Source organism: Acipenser ruthenus, chromosome 24 (assembly GCF_902713425.1).
Source record: "Acipenser ruthenus chromosome 24, fAciRut3.2 maternal haplotype, whole genome shotgun sequence".
NCBI classification, from domain to species: domain Eukaryota; kingdom Metazoa; phylum Chordata; class Actinopteri; order Acipenseriformes; family Acipenseridae; genus Acipenser; species Acipenser ruthenus.
Genome location: NC_081212.1, coordinates 9,061,317 through 9,083,543, shown reverse-complemented (window position 1 = coordinate 9,083,543; position 22,227 = coordinate 9,061,317). Strand labels below are relative to the sequence as shown.

General features: G+C 38.0%; 1 protein-coding gene across 2 annotated transcripts in view; it reads right to left on the bottom strand.

The window, feature by feature from the left end:
• LOC117429367 (transmembrane protein 132E-like) overlaps nucleotides 1-22,227 on the bottom strand; it is a 260,360-nt gene that overhangs the window by 11,358 nt on the left and 226,775 nt on the right. For both annotated transcript variants that reach the window (XM_034048768.3, XM_058998343.1), the window contains exons 6-8: nucleotides 14,512-14,717; nucleotides 10,354-10,630; nucleotides 1,318-1,509 (exon numbers count right to left, since the gene is read on the bottom strand). In XM_034048768.3, the coding sequence (XP_033904659.1) occupies nucleotides 1,318-1,509; nucleotides 10,354-10,630; nucleotides 14,512-14,717 (675 nt within the window). The remainder of the gene's footprint in view (nucleotides 1-1,317; nucleotides 1,510-10,353; nucleotides 10,631-14,511; nucleotides 14,718-22,227) is intronic.

Genomic DNA, 22,227 nt, shown 5'->3' with positions numbered 1-22,227 from the left:
TGTTATTATAAAATGTCTACATCACCCCTGCCAAAGGTTCCTGGTAGAATTTAAGGACGTCACAAATGTAAACGTGTGTAAGGAGTGATTGGTAAATGAAGTAGCTTTGAAAAAATCATAATATGAATGTTCAGTCCCAGGACAGGATGCGCCAGACAAACTCAAAGCAAGTTCAAAGCCAGGTAAAATCAGATAAATAATTCAATAAGGGAGCAACACAACCCACAACCACTCGGGAGGATTGCAAACACCATTCAATAACAATGAAGATGTAAAAAAGGCAATTAAAATGACTTTTGAAGCTAATGAGATTCTGGGCCCCTAACTCCTAATTGAAGTTGTAGGACTGGGGTGTAACATCGGTTCAAGCAATACTGTACCTAGTTTCCTTTCAAAATCTGAGTAAAATCTACGCTTGGCAATTTATCAAACATGTTTGTATGTCAGCACCTTTAAAAACCAGGTCATGCATTGAGTGCATACAGCAGATGTGTCCCATGATGCTGAAGGAAGCAGTGTTATTAAAAATAATGTGTGTCAAATAAAATAAAGGATTACTGGAAATCTGAAATCATAATTGATCACTCATAAATCACCCTTTTTCAGTCCAGTGAAAAGGGCTAAGTTGTTCAGAGGGCTAATTTCTACAGTAACCTCTCCTGCTTTTCACCTCGATTTGAAGTACAATGGGAAAACAAATATCTAGTGATCAAGGGTTTTGTTTAAACCAGTTCACTTCTTTTTTTTTAGCTTGCTCGTTCACATGTTGAACACAATTACTGCCTTGGATCCCATTTTAATAGTCACACCTGTAAGGTTAAAAGTATTTGTATAAAATCGAGAGTTTATTTTAGATTGCAGCCAAATGCAGGAGGCTCCGGGTGTGTGATATGCAACCTGAAAATCTACAGGAGGCTCCGAGTGTGCGATGCTACTAGTTCCTACTGCAATAAACGACTATTGTATATATGCTTTAGTTTATTTTGTTTTGTAGATATCCTATCTTTATATTGCTGGTACTTTTATGCTAACTTGACCGTTTTTGTACAGACAGATGGAAAATTGCTGTGTAGGAATATAGAGGTACAGGGGATTCCAACTGTCTATCTGTGTAGCTAATAAAATAATTCCATACTTTTTCTCGGCCATGCACAGCCATTCATTATATAGGTCTCAAATGTGCAGTTTTGAAAGAAACACATGCATTTTCATTTTAAAACATGGTGTCTATTACTATTACACTGGTATAACACATACAAAGACTGAAAGTTTGTCTGCTTACACTTTTTCTATACCAATGGCATTTTTGCTACGTACCTGTTTAGGCCCAGTGATAGTCTGCAGCCCTGTTGCCTTGGCGACCATGGTGTGACTGTTTCCTGGGCTGGGCTGCAGTGTGAGGGAGAGGCTGGCGATGGCATGCACTCGGAGGTCTGTTATTGAGACTTTGTCATCAGTTATTATCACCTGGGTCTCACCTAGAACAGCTTCCATTAGGGGAGACTCCACCTGTAGGGGGCGTAACACACATAATATTAAATGCACACATGTCACACTTTACTTTGCTCCACATGTCTGGAAAACAGGTTATACAATTGCATGGAACTTGGTATTAACATTATTTAGCTGAAGTTATTGAGAATATCAGATCCTGGGAATATGTGGGATAGTCTGGTGATACATTTTGCCATCTTAATGTCACACTTGCTTCCATAGAGCTGGTTGAATATTTTGTTGCACAGTGCACAGAATGGTAACATTATCAGAATGATTTATTTTGCATGACAAAATCTGTTTTTATCCTTGTTAATGAACAGTCGACAGATACTGTATGCTTGTGTGTCTCCAGCATTAAACTGTCATTGCAATTCTGAGCAAATACTCAGGATGTTTATTAAGAATGATCTTTCCTATATGTCTAGAGCAGTCTGCAGTGTTGAGTGGCGTTCTCTTACCTATAATACTAGAGCGCTCTGCAGTGTTGAGTGGAGTTCTCTTTCCTATACTACTAGAGCGCTCTGCAGTGTTGAGTGGAGTTCTCTTTCCTATACTACTAGAGTGCTCTGCAGTTGTTGAGTGGAGTTCTCTTTCCTATACTACTAGAGCACTCTGCAGTGTTGAGTGGACTTCTCTTTCCTAGACCTGTATACAATTCTGCAGTGTTAAAATAATTAAGAATTGTTTTCCCCTGCTGAAAAAAATGGGTGACTATATTTAAGGCAGGGGTATTAATCCTGTACCTTTCATTAAATAAAAAATAAAAAACTCAAAGCGGGGTGGCCCTCCAGTACAAAAGGCCAGAAAGGAAACTACAGACTATGATTGGGCCCTTGACAATGCCACAGTTACAAGGGACCTGCAACAGAAGAAAGCAGCTGAAATTACCCCTCTTCTCCTGCAGGGGTCGCCGCTGAGACACTGACAGAAACCTGAGTCTTCAAGTGAATGCAAATTGAAAATATCAAAAAGGGGAGTAGATAATTTGTATTGCAAACAAACCTTAGCTGGAGCTCAACTTTTGATTAAAAGAAATGCTAATAATTACTATTATTCAACATAGAAAGACATATGAAGGGAAGGTAGAATTTTCTCTTTCACTGTGAATTATTAATGATTTTTTCAGCGCATCTGAAACTCAAGTTTCACAGCCAGATGATAATTATGTTCCCCCAGAGCAAAGTTCCAACAAATTATGAGGGAGGCTATAGCGCAGTGAAACTGAGATACCTTTGAACACTCTGATGACAGCTTGATGAATGCCAGCTAAATAAACTTTAACAGCAGGCTGATCTCAGTCTGTGGAAAGACCTAATCAAAAAGTCTGTGTTCAGTTTGTGAGTGGGGTCTTGGTTTAGTGAACAGGGGAGTTGGGGTCATGCATGGATTGTATTTAAGAGTAACTGTGTAAATAGCTGTGTCTCGTCAGTGTTGGAGAGAAACGCACGACATGTAACGCATTACTGGAATCTGATTAGAATTGTCAGTAATTTGTAACTGACAGTGAAATGTGGTAACATGGTTACATTTAAAATAAGACTACGGCTAATGCATAACATGGAAATCAGAAAGCGCTTCAACAGTGCAAGTCAAACCTTACATGTCACATGAACGTGCTTCTCATTTCATCTTGCTATGGAACCAAAGGAGGGAACGAGTGGGTTCAAGTGGGTTGTAAAATGTAAACTGTGCTGGAGAAGGAACATTTTGTAACTTTAACTAGTTCCATTTTTTTGTAAATGTAACAGATTACTTTTTTAATGTAACTTCCCCAACACTGTGTCTAGTGATGAAAGTTTATGGAATTGATCCCACTGTAGCACTGTCTGTTACCAGATATCACATTTTAAAATGGAAATAGATGTTTGTGTAGCGATCCTGGTTCACGCAGGCAGGCGCATCACACAGGGCGAGGCAATCCACACACAGACGGAGGGTGGGCGCGAACCCGGGACCTCTCGCACTAAAGCATAGCGCCGATACCGCTGTACAAAAGAGCAGGCTCCCTTGCAAGGAGCGTATATTGGGCTCATGTCTTTGTGTGTGATTACGTCACCTACCAGCCCTGCTGCTGCCTTCCCCCGTGAACACTACATTTACACTGAAATGTTTTTCTTTCAAAATATCACATTTGAAACCTCTGTAACAGGCAGTGTTGTGTGATACACTTCTGTTACAAATTCTGTCCCGTCGGTGAAATGAAATTAGGTTGAAAGCCCGATAACCACAAATACAAACAAGCCTGGATATTTTGTATAGTGGTTAAGATGCTCTACATATATAACAAATGGAATTGCAGGACAGGCAAGATATATGGAATTATGGGGCACTGTTTTAATTATTGAATGTTTAGATTTTCTATACATAATAAATCAATAAGAGCATACTGTAGCTACCCAAGTCCTTTGAAGGTACTGTACGGGAATCTATTACTTTTTACAAGAAGCATGGAGCGCGTCCTTCTGACAGGTGAGCTGGGTACAGTGAAGAGCATCCTAATCTAAGTGTACATTTACATCACTTACCATCCTAATGTTTTTGTAAATATTAACAGTTTTTAAATGGTACAAATTGTTTGTTTTAAATGATACACAATATGCTTCGCGATGTATCTGCAGTGCAAGAAAAAAATCTATCGCTTTTCATGACATAAAAATAACTATGTCACTATTGCTAATTTATTTTATTTGCATCATTGCCTTCACCATACTGTAGTTGTGCCAGCCGTAAAATTCAGCACAGATAAGCCGCACCATGGACCATATTTTCAAAGCATTTCCTCCATTCTTTAATTAACTCTTTGTAAAGAAGAAAACATCATGTTACTAAAGGACAGATCTGTACTGAGTCCGGGACTTGGACTCGAGTCGCATTTTTCCAGACTCGGACTCGACCATTTTGGCTCCGTGACTCACAGATATTATCGACAAGACATTTTTAATTTTGTATTACACAAGCAATATTACAGTTACTATGAAACTGCACAATAAAAAAACACCTAACACAACATTATCCAATCACTGGTTAGCCCTGTTGTCTTTGAAGCCAATCATCGTAAGAATAAGAAATTGGAACCGAGTTAGGTTGCAGAGTAAACACCTCCTACACAAATCCAACTGCAACCATCGCAGACCACGTTTTTTTTTCTCTTTTGCATTAAGTTTTATAAGAAATAAATAATGTCAGCATGGTAAACAAGTAAGTAATTATTTGGTTTTTAATGAGACATCTCTTCACTACTTTAAACCGTGATCTAAGCTTTTTAAGCACTGCAGAAATAAATTTCTAAAACTGCATTTTTGAAAAATATGTAATTTGATTTTGCTGAGCTCCCTGAATCTCTGAAATATAATTTATTTGTTTGCACTGAAAACAATAGAACATTGGTCACCTTAATATTTTTGAGTTTACCGAAAACAAAAATGAATGATAAAAGAATAATACTTTTAGAGCTTCTTAACTGATACGAGAAAGTCGCTGTGTGATTAAATATTCTGTGCTTTGCTTCAATCTCCACTCTTTCCCAGCACACGCCATCACTGTTTGCAAGCAACGTCAATTAATTCACCTGGCAAACTCTGTAAAACTAGGCACTAAATTCTCAAATTGAAAATTGCCTATAGTCAAACAGGCAGATATATCAGACTGATATGACAGAAGGACTGATTGATGGCAAAAAAAAAAACGACAGAATAACTTAATACCACTTAATTTACCAAAATGAAAATAATTTATTATGGATGCGGGAAAAACACATTAACAATACGCTGTGCAGCGTCAAGCTAGAAACCTGTCTGTGTGAACTTCATCTTTTTATTCCATTATGAACCTACACAAAGGGAAACACATACATATAATATGTGTTTCTGTAAAAGAGAAAAGATGATGAATACATTATCTAAAATCAAATGAACTGAAGCACAATCTTGTAAATGCATCATTGTGTTGCAGACTTAATAAAAGTGCAAATGCAATGTAACTGAAACATGACGTTTCTGTTTTGCAAAATAAATAATAAAAACACTACATTTACTATTTAAGAACACAGTACATAATACATTACGGTGTCGTAGGGAATAAGTTGATCGGGAAATAAGTTGATCGCGCAAGCGCAGTAAGACAAAAGTAGACAAAAGTAAGGCGGGGCTACAGTTTGATTAAAGGGGAGGTTCACTGCATGGCTTTTTATTTTTATCTGGCCATTTTATTTACTAGGCTGTGTATGCTGATTCGTGTTCGTGCCACTGTCTTTTCATATGTCTTTTTATGTTTCTATAACATCGTTGTCAATCTGATGTAGTTTATGTGTGATCGCAGAGATTTATTTATATATTAAATGATTTTACACGTCAAAATGTTGTCAATCTTTAATCGAAATTAAAATGTTTCAGTAATATAATGACATCCTGCATCCATAATATTATTAGCAGGGCAAGTCGTATTTTATACATTTTAATATTAGTATAGCTGTAACCTTACTACAGTTCAGGCGTAGGCCTACCACTGCTAGTTTAAAAAAAAAAAAGTCTATACAGTACACTACAGATACAATTGTATATTTAAAAAAGGTTATAGGTTTAGGGTTGTGGTTTTTAAATTGGTAGTGTGAAGAAAATTAACCACAAATAGCCAGCCGAAAGTTTTTTTTAGAAAGGAATTGTGTACTCAGGTTGGGAATTAAAAATAAATGAAAGAACAAATATAAAATAATAATACTGTATAAGCAACGTTTTTCAAGTACATTGTGTGATTGGTGTGCACCGTGGCCTAGTTAGTAATCGCAGCATGGAGCTTAATTTTTTCCAAGATTGAAACTCATGCTTTAACTTTTGGACAATCGCTCGCATTCCTGCTGTCCATACTGTAGTGCTTCCCAAAACAAAAACACCTCCAGAAATGCAAAATAACGTCAATACGTAACACATTTTGCTAGTTAACGTTTGTTACACAAACAGAAATACACAATCAGAAATGTACAATCATACAATTCATTTTAAATTATTTATTTGCTGCTAATATATATTACAGCGATATTCACATTCCCTTATCTAGCGTAATACTGTCGAATATATCCGATCTACATGTTAATGTAAATTATACGTACAAAGATCATTTTAAATTATGCATTTTTGTTAGGCTAATATATCGGATCTAAAGCGATATTCACATCATTTTATCTAGCAGCATACTGCCGAATAAATCAGATCTACTAATTGATATAAATTATACTTACAAAATTAATTTTAAATTATTTATTGTTCATTAATATATCCGATCAACTTATTTCCTGGCTCGATCTACTCATTTCCTAGCCTAGGCTCGTTTACATTAGAAACAATGGAACCTCCCCTTTTAATTCTAGAGCTTGATCAACTTATTTCCCGATCAACTTATTTCCTGGTTACACCGGCAATGTCTAAATCAGATTGGCAGATTTAACTTGAATTGAAGTCAAAGTAGATGCTATAGTCAGAGGTGAAAGTAATTTTAATTTCTAACCAGTGTAGTGTTATTTTCAGGTACGCTTTAAAAAGTGGTACTTGGCACACTGCGCTTGCTCGCGCAGCCTAAACAACTTCTGCTAAGAAAGCAGGGAAGCGCCCATTCAAATCGTACGTTATGCTGTTTTTGGTATTTTATGTATCATATTTTACCACCATTATGAAAATAGTATGCAAATATTTATCATATGCAATACATTAGGTCTTACTTGTGCAACTTTGCGGTGGACTTGTGGTGAATTATTTTTTCCTTTTAGAGAAATTATCTATGTTTCCGCTTTTTTTATGCGGTAAAACTAATGCGTATAAAAAAAAGCTTGACAACAGTGATCGAAATTCGGTTAATTCATGCGAGCAAACAAAAAAATATGTTTGATAGGGGTGGATGCAAATCCTGTACGATAAATGATACACACAAGTGTAATGGAAATACTTTCCAAGCTAATGTTATGAGCTTGCGCATACTTCTTTAAGTCATGTGGTGGTATTTACATGGTCAACACAGCACATCTCTACCCAGACAAGGCACGTCATTAAAACATTATGACATATCATATGTCAATCAAATTAATCTACAGTTATGGACAAAAGTTTTGCATATCATTTCAGGATTGAGGCATAATTAAAAGAAAACAAAAAAAAAACTACATGAGCATAATTAAGATCATTTAACATCATGTAATCAAAGAAACTACAACATTATATCACAAAAGCCTACTGGAAGCCATAATAAAAGTACAGTATTTCATGTTAGATTTTGAAATGTCACATTTTTCAATTTTTGTCAGTTTATTATATGTATATGGAAAACTACAAAGCAGTATGTAATTCAATATGAAAACGTAACATTATTCAGCAGGTTTCTTTGGACTTTATGAAGCAAAATGTGATCATTCTATAGGGTGCTGGAAAACTTTTGGCCACAGATGAAATTGCCCACTATAATTATCAAAAACAATAATTGTTGAATCACCTAGGTTTTTTTTTTTTTTTTTTGTAATATCAAAAAAACTTGATATAACACATATCATATGCAGGGGTCACACAGTCATGTTACATGAGGGACACCTTACAAAATACTGACCTACATGATCATATTTCATGTCCCTTAGAATTTCATACATTTAAATATAATATAAAATAAACACACCTCATAACGCTGTGATAGCATTACTGACGCACTGTCTGATTTAAACCACACATTGTTCTGTACTGGATCATCATTTTGTTAATTTTCCAAACTACTGAATATGGCTGCACTTATATTTTCAGCCTCCAGGTTCAAAAACGATAGTAAATAATACATTTCTCATTGTTTATGGGCTACAGTGCAGTCTTTGAAAGGCAGAGGAATTTGAGTCAATTTCTGTGTTCTTTAAAGACGATACCTGTTGTAAATTGTAACAGCTTTTGCCAAACTGTAGGCGAGACAGAGCTCATTCTATGCGTCTTTTTGGTCCAAGTTTACAAATGGCGACATACACCTGACCCTCCTGTTTTCTTTTGCTTCTCTTACAAACAGATTTTCTGCTGCAGAGATGTTTAATATTTTTGTCATCTTTTTACACCATTTCTTGGCATGATCTCTGGCCACTGTATATTTTAATTCCATCCCTGGACCATTCAAAAAATAAAATATGTATTTTCCCAGCAGGATTGAAATATCTTCTTTTAGGCTTCGGTGCAGCTATCTCTGGAGGGTGTCTGATACTAGACTGCCATTGTGTCTGTTTAGTATTTTTTTTTAAGCTCGTGACATCATTACATACAGCTGTTTGTTCGCTAGAATCCAGTTTAATAGAAACCAGTTTTTTCCGATAAGATTCATATATATTTTTGTGCAAAATTTTGCAAGTTCGCTAGAAATTTGTTCGTCTTGTTGATGAAAACATAGCTATTGATTGTCTGTTTCCGGTTTAAGTTTGCAAAAAAATTATTAATAACTAACGGTAAATATACCTATTTTTGACAGTACGAAAATACCCATCAGATCGCAATTGATTACACATGTACCCAAATCTGACAGCGTGCCACTTTCTGACATTACACGGGTCAGGTTTTGGTACGCATAACACATTCTGACAATGTACCACTTTCTAACACTACAACGGCTCTATAGTCCAGATCACGGCTTCTATCAAAGTGAAAAACAACATCCACAAACGTGAACTTGAAGTTTATCTATAAACTTCAAGTACATTTAAACAGTGTTCCAATTCCTGTTCCAAAAGATAAGAAGATAGTGACAGACAAGTTAAAATAGGCATGCAAATAGAATAATCTATTATTATTATTATTATTATTATTATTATTATTATTATTATTATTATTATTATTATTATTGTTATCTATAATAATCCATTTTTTTTTGTTATTTTATTTTTTATTATTTGTGCATTTTTCTTGAGGGATGTCAGACCACGTCCGTTAGGTAAACTGTTCCCCCACTATGACCACTAGTTTACAGTGATGACTCGGACTCGGACTTGACACTTGTGACTCAGACTCGAGTCTGCTATATGAAAAACATTTAAAGTGCTTAAGAGAATTTGAAATTTATAACTTAGTTGTTTGGTTCTAGTTTTGTAGAAGTAAAAGGTGTTTTACCACTTTGAAAAAATAGGAGTTATATAAAGACTGGAGTAAACCCTTTAAAATATACTGATATACCCTGACTAGCATAGTAAATGCATGGAAGTCTGAAATGTGTGCCTTAGCTGCTACCCACAATTACTCTGAGAGCCATTGCTGTGATCAAAGGCATTTTAATGTGAGGGGAAGAAATCTCAGAGCAGGGAAAAGCCAAGAGTATCCCTCCCAGCCCAATTAAAATGTTTGTACCCAGTGCTCTCCATCATACTAGCAGCTTCCACTCAGTCTGTCAGAGGACTCTTCAGAGTAGATGTTAGATTTCACTCACAAGAGGCGTGCCCTGGAAGCTATTTACAAGCATACAAGCTACTTCTGCGACTTCAATAAAGCCACTGGCTCTTAGAGAGAGGCTTGTAGACTTGTATGCAGTTGTTATTGTCTTGGCACAGTGAAACCTGGGTTAATCCATCACAGGTTACGGCTACAGTTCTAACTAATTAAATTATTCCATGAAGCTAACTTGAACATAAGAACATAAGAAAATGTATGAACGAAAGGCCCACTCAGAACTTTGTCAAGTTGGGTCTTAAGGATCAGCATCAACAACAATGGACACAGTACTCTAAGTGCACTGCACAATTACTGCATCATTGTGTTCCCCATAGCTTATTCTGTGTCACTACCAATATTCACTGGACTAATCCTTTTATGGCAGCCTTGCTGTCAGTTGAAGCTACCTGCCCATTAAAAGATTGCTGGTTACCTTAAGACTGGTTGTCCCTGGTTCCAACCCCAATAGCACGGTCCTGTCCACCAGTACAGCAAGGCTCCCGTCCTCCACTTTGAGAGAATCCTGCACCAGCTCTGTGACATCTACCTGCCAATCAGGCTCCAGCATGGTGATCACCTGGTCTGTGCCCTCTGTGGAGGTGGTGTGAAACTGCGTCAGCACACGTACCAGGGCATGCTGGTACTGCAGAGTACAACCACGGCTCATGCGACGATCATCTTCATCGTCATCTTCACTGTCCCGGGTAACCCTGGAGCACAGAGGAGAGAGAGATGCATTTATGTTACAGATGGGCACGGCGATTTCAAACGAGCTGAGACTGTTATCCTTTCATCAGCTCTCCCCTCACTGTATGACTCACCTTGCACACCACACAGCCATACCTTTACCCGGTGAGCCTCGGGGCCCCCAGTAGGTCACATTTTATGGTTAGCTAAGTGGAAGTACTGTATTACTTTTGATATTGTGTGTAAAAGAAAATGTAAGCTTAGTCATTGAGTAATAGATAATAATGCTTTCTGTCAAAATAAGCAATGCACGTCCGCACCTCAGATGATGTACAAATGATGTACAACTTGCCAAACTTCAATGAACACTATCAGTGCAGTTTTTTTCTCAGTACAAAACCCATCAGAGAGATAATGAATGTGTACTGCACTTTCTCCTGTGGCAACTTGTGACACCAGTCTGTCAGTAACTGCCCAACACTCCACAGTTAGTGACATAAAAGCAGATTAATTCTCATTTATAGGCAAAGACTGAACAAGGAACATAGTTTTGGAGTTTAATCTGCCAACACACCTATGACAATCCTCCTTTAAAGCCTTTTATTGCCTCTACTGTAATGTGAGGCCTGTGGTTACCATGGAAACAGGTTCAAACTGTTTTGAAGGCCCTTTTGAGGTTTAAGTAAATGTGATTAAAATACCAACATTAAACACAATGGGTGGCTTACATGAAAGTAGAGTAACTGAAGAGTAGCTACTCTCAGAGTAAACAGCAGAGTAAGGTTAGTCTGCTTTCAATATGGATGAGTATTTATTGGATTTCAAACAAATATTTGATTCTGAAGAGAGAACAAGACCTGGAAGAGTATATTTTTTTAAATGTATGAACTACGATAAATCTAAATCTATTATGCTATGTTGTACCTAAATTATGTGTATATTGATGTAGATTAAAGCATGTAACCTAGAAAATAAACTTTGAAAAAGTATTTTATTAATAAATCATGTAATAAATTACAATTGGTTTGATCAGTAGATGATTAAAGTTATGGGGAAGGAAACTAATTATTTTAGGAGAATTAAACAGAAGAATTTTGTGAAAAATACAAATTAACTAAAAAATAACAAGAACTTTTAAAACTATTGGTTGCAATTTAACAATACATAGAAACTACACAAGTTGCTTGTAATAATTAAATACAATGTACAATAATTTATAGGAACTCAAGTATATACAATCTGATTTACATCCTTATGATGAACATTTGTTAAAAAAATCAAATAGCTCAAAATCCTCTCTGGGTCGACAAGCGCCGACGAACAAAATCGGTGTCGGTTTCATCCGCACACAAAACCGACGCGACACCGACACAACAAAATCATGTCGATGTCTTATCGGGGCGGTCTAGTGTGCGGTGGCCTTTAGAGACAGTGTGTAGACACCCTGAAACAACACATGACCTGTGTTACAGTCAATGGGGAGGGAGGGACGGGGGGGGGGGGGGGGCAGGTGTACTGTTCCTGAGGAATGGGGCTGTTCTGTTCTGCTCATAGATGTGTAATGTTTAGTAATGTTTATTTGTTGTATTATACATTTCTTTGGCAATATTGCACTTGTAATATAGTCATGCCAATAAAGAACATTTGAATCTTAACATCATCCTCAGAATTTTTTAAAATCAACAAGTTTACTGCACTGTGTTACTTTTCTTTCTACAGATGAAATAAATGTTTTTTAATCATTTAAACTTTTTGTGTACATCAATTTAATTTTTAATTTTAATTTTTTTATTTTAATTTTTTTTTTTTTTTTTTTTTTTTTTTTTCTTAACAGTGTGCAGGTGCAGGAATGCAGCAGTCATCAATGAACAGACAACGGTAATACAGGTGCAATGCTATTTATTTTTATAATCCAAAGTCTGATAACGAAACGGCAGTAAACAGTAACAATGAGAAACAGGCAATACAGCGGCGTGTATTGTACTGTTTTAATCCACGGGTTGGCCCCGAAATAATAGTCCCGATCTTATACACCCATACGTAACACAAAACACAAACACAAGTACACAGTGAGTGTTCAAGTGCTCGTGGTGCAAAAACAGTTATTCGTTTAAACAAAGTGCAGTGTAGTCTGGGTTTGTGCTGGATGGTGTTAGCCATCTAAATAACAACAAACAGTATATTTAATAATGACAAAACAAACAAAACTCTCACGATAATAACACACATCTTTCCTTCCGGTTCAGCTTAACCAGAACAAAGAACAGATCACTTCGCTACGCCCCCCTTTTGTACTGTCAATCATGACCCCTTGATTAACTACTGCAGCCGCTCCTACAACCCGCGGCTGCCATGTCGTTTCCCTTCTGGGTCAATGATTTAGTGTAGCTCCTCCCTCTTTCTACATGACCAACTTCCTTCTAACCCTGGGAATGAATTGTCTGGCCATCCAGTCCAGGGCACTCTGTTCCCTTTACACAGCGCCCTCACAGGTCGGGAGAGAGATTTATCACAAAGAATCATTCTGTCTCTGTCACAAGAACACATAGCAGTATATTTAAAAGATTGAAATATTAGAGAAATGTAGATGAGATTTACCTTCAAGTGTTTTAATTAGATGAATCAGTCAGATAAGATGAAGAATAACAATAAAACATTAATCGTGACAGAGACTATGCATTTGACCACAGTGAGTGTGTTGCATAAGGCAGAAACCAATAATAAATATCTCTGTAAGCTATTGCCATTATACTATAGTATAAATGTTTCTAAAATACCCTTGCAACTTTATACCTTTTTTTAAGAGAGAATTAAACTACTATACAACCAAGAAATTGGTAACTAAAAATAAATATCTGTAGTCTACTTCCCTAGGCACTGAGCAAACAGCTGCGCCAGCAACATCGAAAAGTAAATGTGCACGTTTGCTTATATTTTTCACTTTATTATTTATTGAGTTACGTAGTTGTACACAGTCACTTTGTACGATTCTTTGATTAATTTGTTTGATTTATGTTTATATAAATTATTGCTGATCAGGTTTTTTTTGAGAATTAAATATTTGTTTGCTTTGTTTACCGCTTCACATTGCTCTGGTAGCTGGGATGCTGTAGGCGTGGTGACATCATCGACTCGTGACTAATATAACTTCAACACATTGACTCATGGGTAATGTAGTTTTCTATGGAAGGATTATTAATCTTGTGGCAGTCTGTTGGTTCTGAAGCAGAAAAGAAAGGATCTTGCGCTATAAAAGGGACACATATCCAGAGATCAACAGGAGGGGCAGCGCAGCTTGGGTCAGCTGGAGCACGGACGTTTGTAGACGCTGGGTCTGACGTTTAAGGTTTGTTAGTAATATACGTTCAACAAGAGTTAGGACTTATGTTGATGTCAGTATTATTGCCTCATCATCCGCTAGGAGAGTCATTACATTCTCCCCCACTTAATCAAAGGGAGTTTCAACGTCGGGCTCGCCATCGCGACCACTCGCTGTGCCCCAGGATCCAGAGCGTCTTTAGAGAGAATCACGTGTCTCACAAACCAGTATACATACTGGTTACAATGCAAAGAACACAGATATTAAATGATCTGTTTTAACCACAGGGGGGCAGGATTCTTTCCCATAGGTCACCACTGTAATGACATCTCAGCCCACTGAAGTAAATGGAGAGGCAAGGGCTAAACACACGAATCACAAACCATAAAGTTCAAAGACAAACATCGTACCATTCTACTAAAGCCCTTTAGCTGAGGGGTGACTCCCTGTGTTGTGCTAATGTCAGGATTATTAGGAGTTCCTCCAGAGCTACTATAAACTAGAAACCCTGTAGGGCAAACTGGGAAACATGCAAAAGTGTGTAGAAACGCTGAGTCTATCTGTGATGGTGACAGCACTGCTTACCGTCGGTCCGGGAGGATGGGAACACGCCAGCCCTTGATGAGGCTCAGCCGGGAGTCAGACAGCTCCACCTGCAGGGGCAGTTTGGGGACCCAGACTGTCAGCTCCAGGGGGGCACTCAGATGCTCATATCTGAAGACCACACGGGCGTTCATTGAGCCACGCGACTCCTTCCCATTCACAAACACATAGTCGCAGCCCTTAGAAACCTGGGGGACAAAACAGAGCCTTTAGAAACTGAACTTCATATATCTTTGCTTTTTTCACAGTACCCTTACCTTGATGTTGCTATGGTTTCCTTTATAGAGGTTTACCATGGTAATTGTCTAGTTTTCTCATAATCTTCCCATGGTTATACAATGCATTTAGCATAGTATATCATGGTTTGCCATTTTAATATGCTTTCTCAGACCTCTCTGGACTTCACCATGCTTACCTATGCTTTATTACACTTTGCTATGTGTTTACTATGGGAAACTTTTATAAGGGTCTTATTTTGCAGTTATTAACAATAGTGTAATCACAATTTAGAATTAAAAGTACTAACATATAGTTTATTTATAGCAAACTAACTTACTTAAAGTGTATATTTACCAGTAGTTTATTCAGGGTTAAAAAAAGTGTACTGAGTGTGAATATTGAATGCAGCCATCGAGACTCAATTAACATTAACCCAGGTGCAAGACATTCACGCTGGAGAAGCGTCAATTGATTCAACCACAAACAGCAGACCAGCACATAAAAAAGCAAGCAAAAACCAAGGTCACTACGACCTACGACTTGTGGTTGCTTCGACTGAAAGGCAGCAAGACTAAAGGCAATCAATCAGGGGGAATCCACTGAAGGGAATTCTCACAGAAATACACATCACTAAAAAAAAAAAAAAAATGGAACCAACACTGGTGAAATGCATTGCTACAGTGTGGATCCTCCTGAACGAGCCCTCAAGAAGGAGAATACATGTGCACCAAGCGCAAGCAGTCGTAGTAGGAGTGTAACCGTGATCTGCAGACTCATACGGGCTGCTGCCTCCCAAGTGGCAGGGTCAAAGACATCACATTGCAGGTTGACAACTTGGTAGCCAACATTCATGTTTCAACCAATGATGTAGTGTGGCAGGGCGAAAGCCCTAAAGTAGTGTGTGGGGGAATGTAAGGTTGGCAGGGATGTGGCCAATTCCCCAATTAAGTAATCGAGTGCTAATTGGGGGGTGGCCACATGTTTAAAATTGTTGTTTAAGATTTTGTACTGTTGTGCAACTGGATAGTGAAGGTGAAAACCCAGCCTGTATTGTACTGTTGTGTTTTGTTTGAACCTTTTATTTTGGCCCTTGTACCATGCTTATTTTGTGTTTGATTAGTTGTTTGTTTATAAGTGTGCAACAAGGCTTTAAAACTGTAGCTTTCTGTCTCTGAGTCAAATTCTTTCTGGTAACCAGCCTGGGTTGTGATGTTACTCTGTCACATGTAGGAAAGACAGCCCAAAGGTTTTGCAAAATAAATTCATAGAGTTAGGTGGCAAGATCACAAGCAGAACCTCCACAGCTGTCTTCTGTGAAGTACGACATGCAGGACCACACAGATAGAGGCAGATCAGAAATCTGAATGAATGGAGCATGCAAGAGGGATTCAGATACATCCAAAACTGGAAAACCTTCCACAACAGACTGCACTGGAACAACTGGGATGGGCTGCATCTCAATAAGAAGGATCTCACACACTAAACATGGAAGTCAGGAATTGTTTAAACTAGGTCTGCCTGAACCTAGTAGTCTTAAAAATACAAGACAGGGTGAACAAAATATAAATCATGGACCCAGTTGGTACAAGCAACACCTGGAAATGCAAAACAGCAACATCCATTGGTGGAAAGTGGATGAACAAAGTTCAGAGACATCATGCTGGAAATGCAAGACCTCTTCATCGCAAAGACTAAGAAGGCCAAACCAAGCAGTGCCAAAATGGTTTAAACAATCCATCAAGCAAAGAATAAAAAAGAAGGAGATCTACAGAGTGTACAAAAATGACAAAAGCACATCAACACAAAAATAATACAAGGAAGTGCTTGCAGAGATAAAAAAAAAATCTAACAAGCAAAAAGAGATATTGAACTCAGCAATGCTTTGGACATTAAACACAACCCCAAACAGCTCTTCTAAAACCACAGCAACAGCAGAACAGTCAAGGAAGAGGTAGAACCATTAAACACAACCCCAAACAGCTCTTCTAAAACCACAGCAACAGTAGAACAGTCAAAGAAGAGCCTAAGGGGATACCATGGGGAATGTAGTTGAGGATGACAAAGCAATAGCAAACACATTGAATGAGCATTTTGTACACATTTTCTCCAGCAAGGACGTCAACATGCCCCGTCACTAAGTCCTCAAATAATCCTAGGTGCACTTAGTATAAAATAGGACGGAAGTACTAAGAGGACTGGAGGCTCTCAAAACTCAAGTGTTAAAAAAACAAGGGAGGTGATCACCAAGCCACTGGCAAAGATTACACAATGTAACACCATTTTTGTTCCTGGGTAGTAAGTGTTATTTCCTAATGCTTATGCCTCAAAAGTATAGAAAATGGCTATTATTCCCCACAAACTTTGCTTTTGTGACCAGACAGTGATATTTTGAAATTTACCTATTTCCAATGAGAAAACGAGCGAATTTGTGTCTTTTCGTTCACATAAAGTCAGAAAAAAACAACATATGAATCCAAATTAACATGTATTTATACTAAAGTAATACAAAAATGACTACAAAAGATTTAGAAGTGAGTAGTTTTTTGATATTTACGATTATACTGTAAATCACTTTCACAAATCAGCCCCCAAAATGTAGTCTCCCATCATGTTCTCGTTATACTGTCCTTGGTAGCGGCGTTCAAAGTCCAGTATATCCTGGTGGAAGCGCTCGCCTTGCTCCTCCGAGTACGCTCCCATGTTCTCCTTGAATTTATCAAGATGAGCATCAAGGATATGGACTTTGAGGGACATCCTACAGCCCATTGTGCCGTAGTTCTTCACCAGAGTCTCAACCAGCTCCACATAGTTTTCGGCCTTGTGATTGCCCAGGAAGCCCCGAACCACTGCGACAAAGCTGTTCCAAGCCGCTTTCTCCTTACTAGTGAGCTTCTTGGGGAATTCATTGCACTCCAGGATCTTCTTTATCTGTGGTCCGACGAAGACACCGGCTTTGACCTTTGCCTCAGACAGCTTAGGGAAGAAGTCTTGACGGTACTTGAAGGCTGCCGACTCCTTATCTAGAGCTCTGACAAATTGTTCCATAAGGCCCAATTTGATGTGCAGTGGTGGCATCAGCACCTTCCGGGGGTCCACCAGTGGCTCCCACTTGACGTTGTTCCTCCCCACAGAGAACTCGGTCCGCTGTGGCCAGTCCTGCCTGTGGTAGTGCGCCTTGGTGTCCCTGCTGTCCCAAAGGCAAAGATAGCAGGGAAACTTGGTAAAACCACCTTGGAGACCCATCAGGAATGCCACCATTTTGAAGTCTCAAAATGCGTCTGCCGGATGCCTGCAGCCTCTTGATGCCATCTCAGAAAAATGCAGATATGTATCCACTTAGGCAGCTGGAACTAAACTGAACTGGTGGGCTTAAGGCCCCTGTATTTATACTACTATTTATATTACTGGAAAGTTCTAGAAAGTTCTAGAAGTTACTCCAAGTGTTCTGGAAAATAGGTAAATTTAAAAATATCACTGTCCTGGTCACAAAAGCAAAGTTTGTGGGGAATAATAGCCATTTTCTATACTTTTGAGGCATAAGCAATTAGGAAATAACACTTACTACCCAGGAACCAAAAAAAAAAATAATAATTGTTACACGGTGTTATTCACAAAGCAATCAAGACAGGAGATGTCCCAGCTGACTGACACTTTGCAAATGTAACACCCATATTTAGAAAGTCAGAATTGGGAAACTACTGACCCATCAGTCTCACCATAACATATAAAATCATGGAATCAATCTTAAGAGGGAAACTAGATGAATATCTATACAGCAACAACATCGCAGGAGACAGCCAACATGGATTCAGAAAAGGGCACTCTTGTCTCACAAAACAAAAGCCTATGACATCATATACTGCACTTGGACTTCCAAAAAGCTTTTGATAAAGTGCCACATGAAAGGCTGATACTCAAGCTGCAATCCATCAGAATACAAGATAGTAGATGCAAGTGGATAGAAAACTGGTTAAAACAAAGGAAGCAGGGAGTACTTGTAAACCTCTACCTGTAACAACGTACTCAGTGCTCTGTCCTTGGACCACTCATGTTTCTTAGCTACATCTACGACTTAGATTGGGGGATAATTAGAAAACTTGTAAAATCTGCAGACACAAAGCTTGAGGCATGCTTACAGCCACCCAGGAAATCCAAAAAGATTTAGATCGTATAATGAACTGGGTAAAAAACATGGAAAATGAAATTCAATATCAACAAATGTAAAGTGTTACACGTTGGTCACAGAAATGTAAGATCCAAATACCAAATGGGGAGGACAGAATTATAGAACAGACACACCAATAAAAAGACAATGGTGTTATAATAGATTCAGCAACCAGACATTGTGAGGAAGCTATCAAAAAGGCAAACAGAATGCTTGGATTTATAGCCAAAAGCGTACAGCACAAATCCAAGGAGGTTATGATGAGGTTGTATAATGCACTGGTGAGACTGCATTGGAATACTGTGACCAGTCCGGGTCACCCCAACACCAAGTGAAGAGCAACCAGACTAATCCCAAGGCTTAAAAGATGAAGCTGTAATGAAAGGCTGAAATAACTAAATCTAATTAGCCTGGAACAAAGAAGAATCGGGGGGACATGATTGGAATCTTTAAAATCTTAAAAGGACTTGACAAAGTTAACCCTAACCAATACTTTAAGCACAGCACTGAAACCAGGGCAAGAGGATACAGGGACAGAGGGAAGGAGACACTTCTTCACACAGAATGGTGAGGGTATGGAATGGGTTACCGAGTCATGTCGTTGAGGCAGAATCACTGGGATTCTTTAAGATCAGTGTGCTTCTAGGACCTGGACAAGCATTGCTGGTTTGAATGGCCTCCTTTCGTTCGTAAGCCTTCTTATGTTTTTATTGCAATTACTCAAATACTTTTTTTTTTTTTTTTTTTTTTAAAGGTATTTTGACTATGAGTTCAGGAGCTACTCTTCAATTCATTGCCTGACATTGCCTACCAAAGTGTCTTTATATTTCTAAGTGCACTAATGCAAAGTAGTGTATTGCCAGCAAAACTAGCATACAATCAGCTTTAGCTAAAGAGCAGCTGTTGAACTCAGGTGAAAGCACTTTTACATGACATAAAAAAAGACAGAACAGCTTTTGAGTAATAAGAATTGAAGTCATTCGGAATGATTACAAATATGACAAAAAGGTATGCCAAGCCAATCGCCTCTTTATACCCAGGAGCTCCACAGTAGACCTACCTGCCCCTGAAGGACAAAGGCCAGCCCTGTAGGTGTCTGCTTGAGCTCACCGGGCACCTGGCCAGAAGCGTGATGAAGAGAAACAGCCCCTGACGATTTTACCTTTATTATTATTATTATTATTATTATTATTATTATTATTATTATTATTATTAGTTTATTTGTTAGACGCCTTAATACAAGGTGACATACAGGTGTTACAGGGCAATACAAGGTTACAGTGCAAAAAATATTTAAATACAGTTTAGTTTACAGTAAGTGCAAATACTACTAGAATACAATATAATACAATATAACAAGTTATGATTACAGCAATTTGGATCTCCAATGACATGATAGTAGTGCAATAGTGCAATTGTTATTACCTCCCTAACCCAGCAGCCATGACCTTACTAGGTGAGACCTCCAAGACCCTTATGCATTGGTATTCTTAAAACTTTTGTAGCTTTATGAATAACTTCCATTTTATACATGAGAAAAAATAACATATTTTTAATTTAGAGTGACCAATTATTATTTTTATTTATTCCCCCCCCCCCCCAATTTGGAATGTCCAATTATGTTTTTTCTCCTCACCGCAGCGAGTCACCACACAGCACAGACGTTCTGAGTGTGTGTGAGTGTCCTCCAATCTCACAAGCCTAAAGCCAGAATCGCTTTTACGCTGAGCAATCCAGAGCAGAGGTGGGCGGGCTGCCGATCCCAGAGAACAGAGACCAGCCCTGTTTCTTATCCACTCTGAATGTGTTCAGTGTCTGGCCAGTAGGGTTCGCTGTTGCGCGATGAGGAGAAGGAATCCCTGCTGGTTTCCCATCCCCCACCACGGTAGCGTCAGAGCCACTGTGGCGCCCCCTTCAGAGTCCCCAGCAAAGTTCGGCCTCTTTGCACAGCCTGGACACGAACTGGCACCGTGCAAGCTGTGTGACTAATCCTGCACTCCCAGTGGCAGCGCTTTAACTGGATGAGTCACTCGAGGACCCCCTAGAAAAAATATATTTAAACAACAGTTATGTGTATGTCTGTACAGAAACATAAAACAAATGAAAATATAAAGCTAATGTGGCAATTGCACATTCGTATATACAGTATATAGGTTTGGGTAGATGACATTTTTAATCAAAATATGTAACGTCAAGCATTAGCGAGATACCAATAATGATTCATGACTGTTTAATCTACCAGAGAAGAAAATAATGTCCCAATCACCCAACTAGCAAATTCCCATAAATACTAAGCCTTTAAAGTAAATTATTTACAGTAATAGATAGCAGATTTGGCGGAGTAATATCTGTGATTTATCTAGAGATTTCAGAGTGCTGACACCATAATCAAGATGAAGAGGCTAGACCAGTCAAATAAAAACAAACCCCTGGAACAAACTGTTTGGTCCACCAGTATGGACATCTGTTTTTATTTACTGCTGAGAAAGCTATATTTTTTTCCTGCTGGTGAACTGCATATCGCTTTGTAGTTTTCCATATACTTCACGAAAAACTGAAAATGTGACATTTGAAATCTAACATGAAATACTGTACTATTATTATGACTTCAGGTAGACACTTGCAATATAATGTTGTATTTTATTTGATTTCATAAAGTAAAATATCTAAATTATCTTCATGTAGTCTTAAAAAAAAAAAAAAGATGTTCTAAAATTCTAGGTGAAAACTTTTAGCCATATCTGTAGCTCTCAGTTTTGAAAGAAGCACATGTTACATTTTTATTTTAAACATGATATCTGGTACTATGCTGGGTTAAAGAAATCTCTGTTTGCACTTGCTTGGTCTGTGATCCAGAAGACAGAGCAACATTAAATTGTGAATATGATCTAAATATACTTACACACGTCCCCAAAATTAGCATTGAGGAATAATAACTAAGCAGAAACAGCAATAGAAAATGATACACAAAATAATATATTAAACATGTTGCTTACGTAGCGGGGTTCTGAAAAATATAGCGTTATACGTCCCTATATGTTGCTACTGTTTAAATAACGTACCTGTAATTTTTTTTCAACATCCTGACAACTGTTTACACTTATAACTTTAAAGTCTGTTTCAAAGCTTTTTTCAAAATGGCTGTTCTAGTGCACTGGGGTTTGAGATCTGTCCTCTAAATCAGTGGTTCCCAAACCGGTCCTGGGGACCCCCTGTGTCTGCTGGTTTTCATTCCAACTGAGCTCTCAATTACTTAACTAGACCCTTAATTGAATTGATAATTTGCTTAATCGGACCTTTTTAATTGTTTTCAG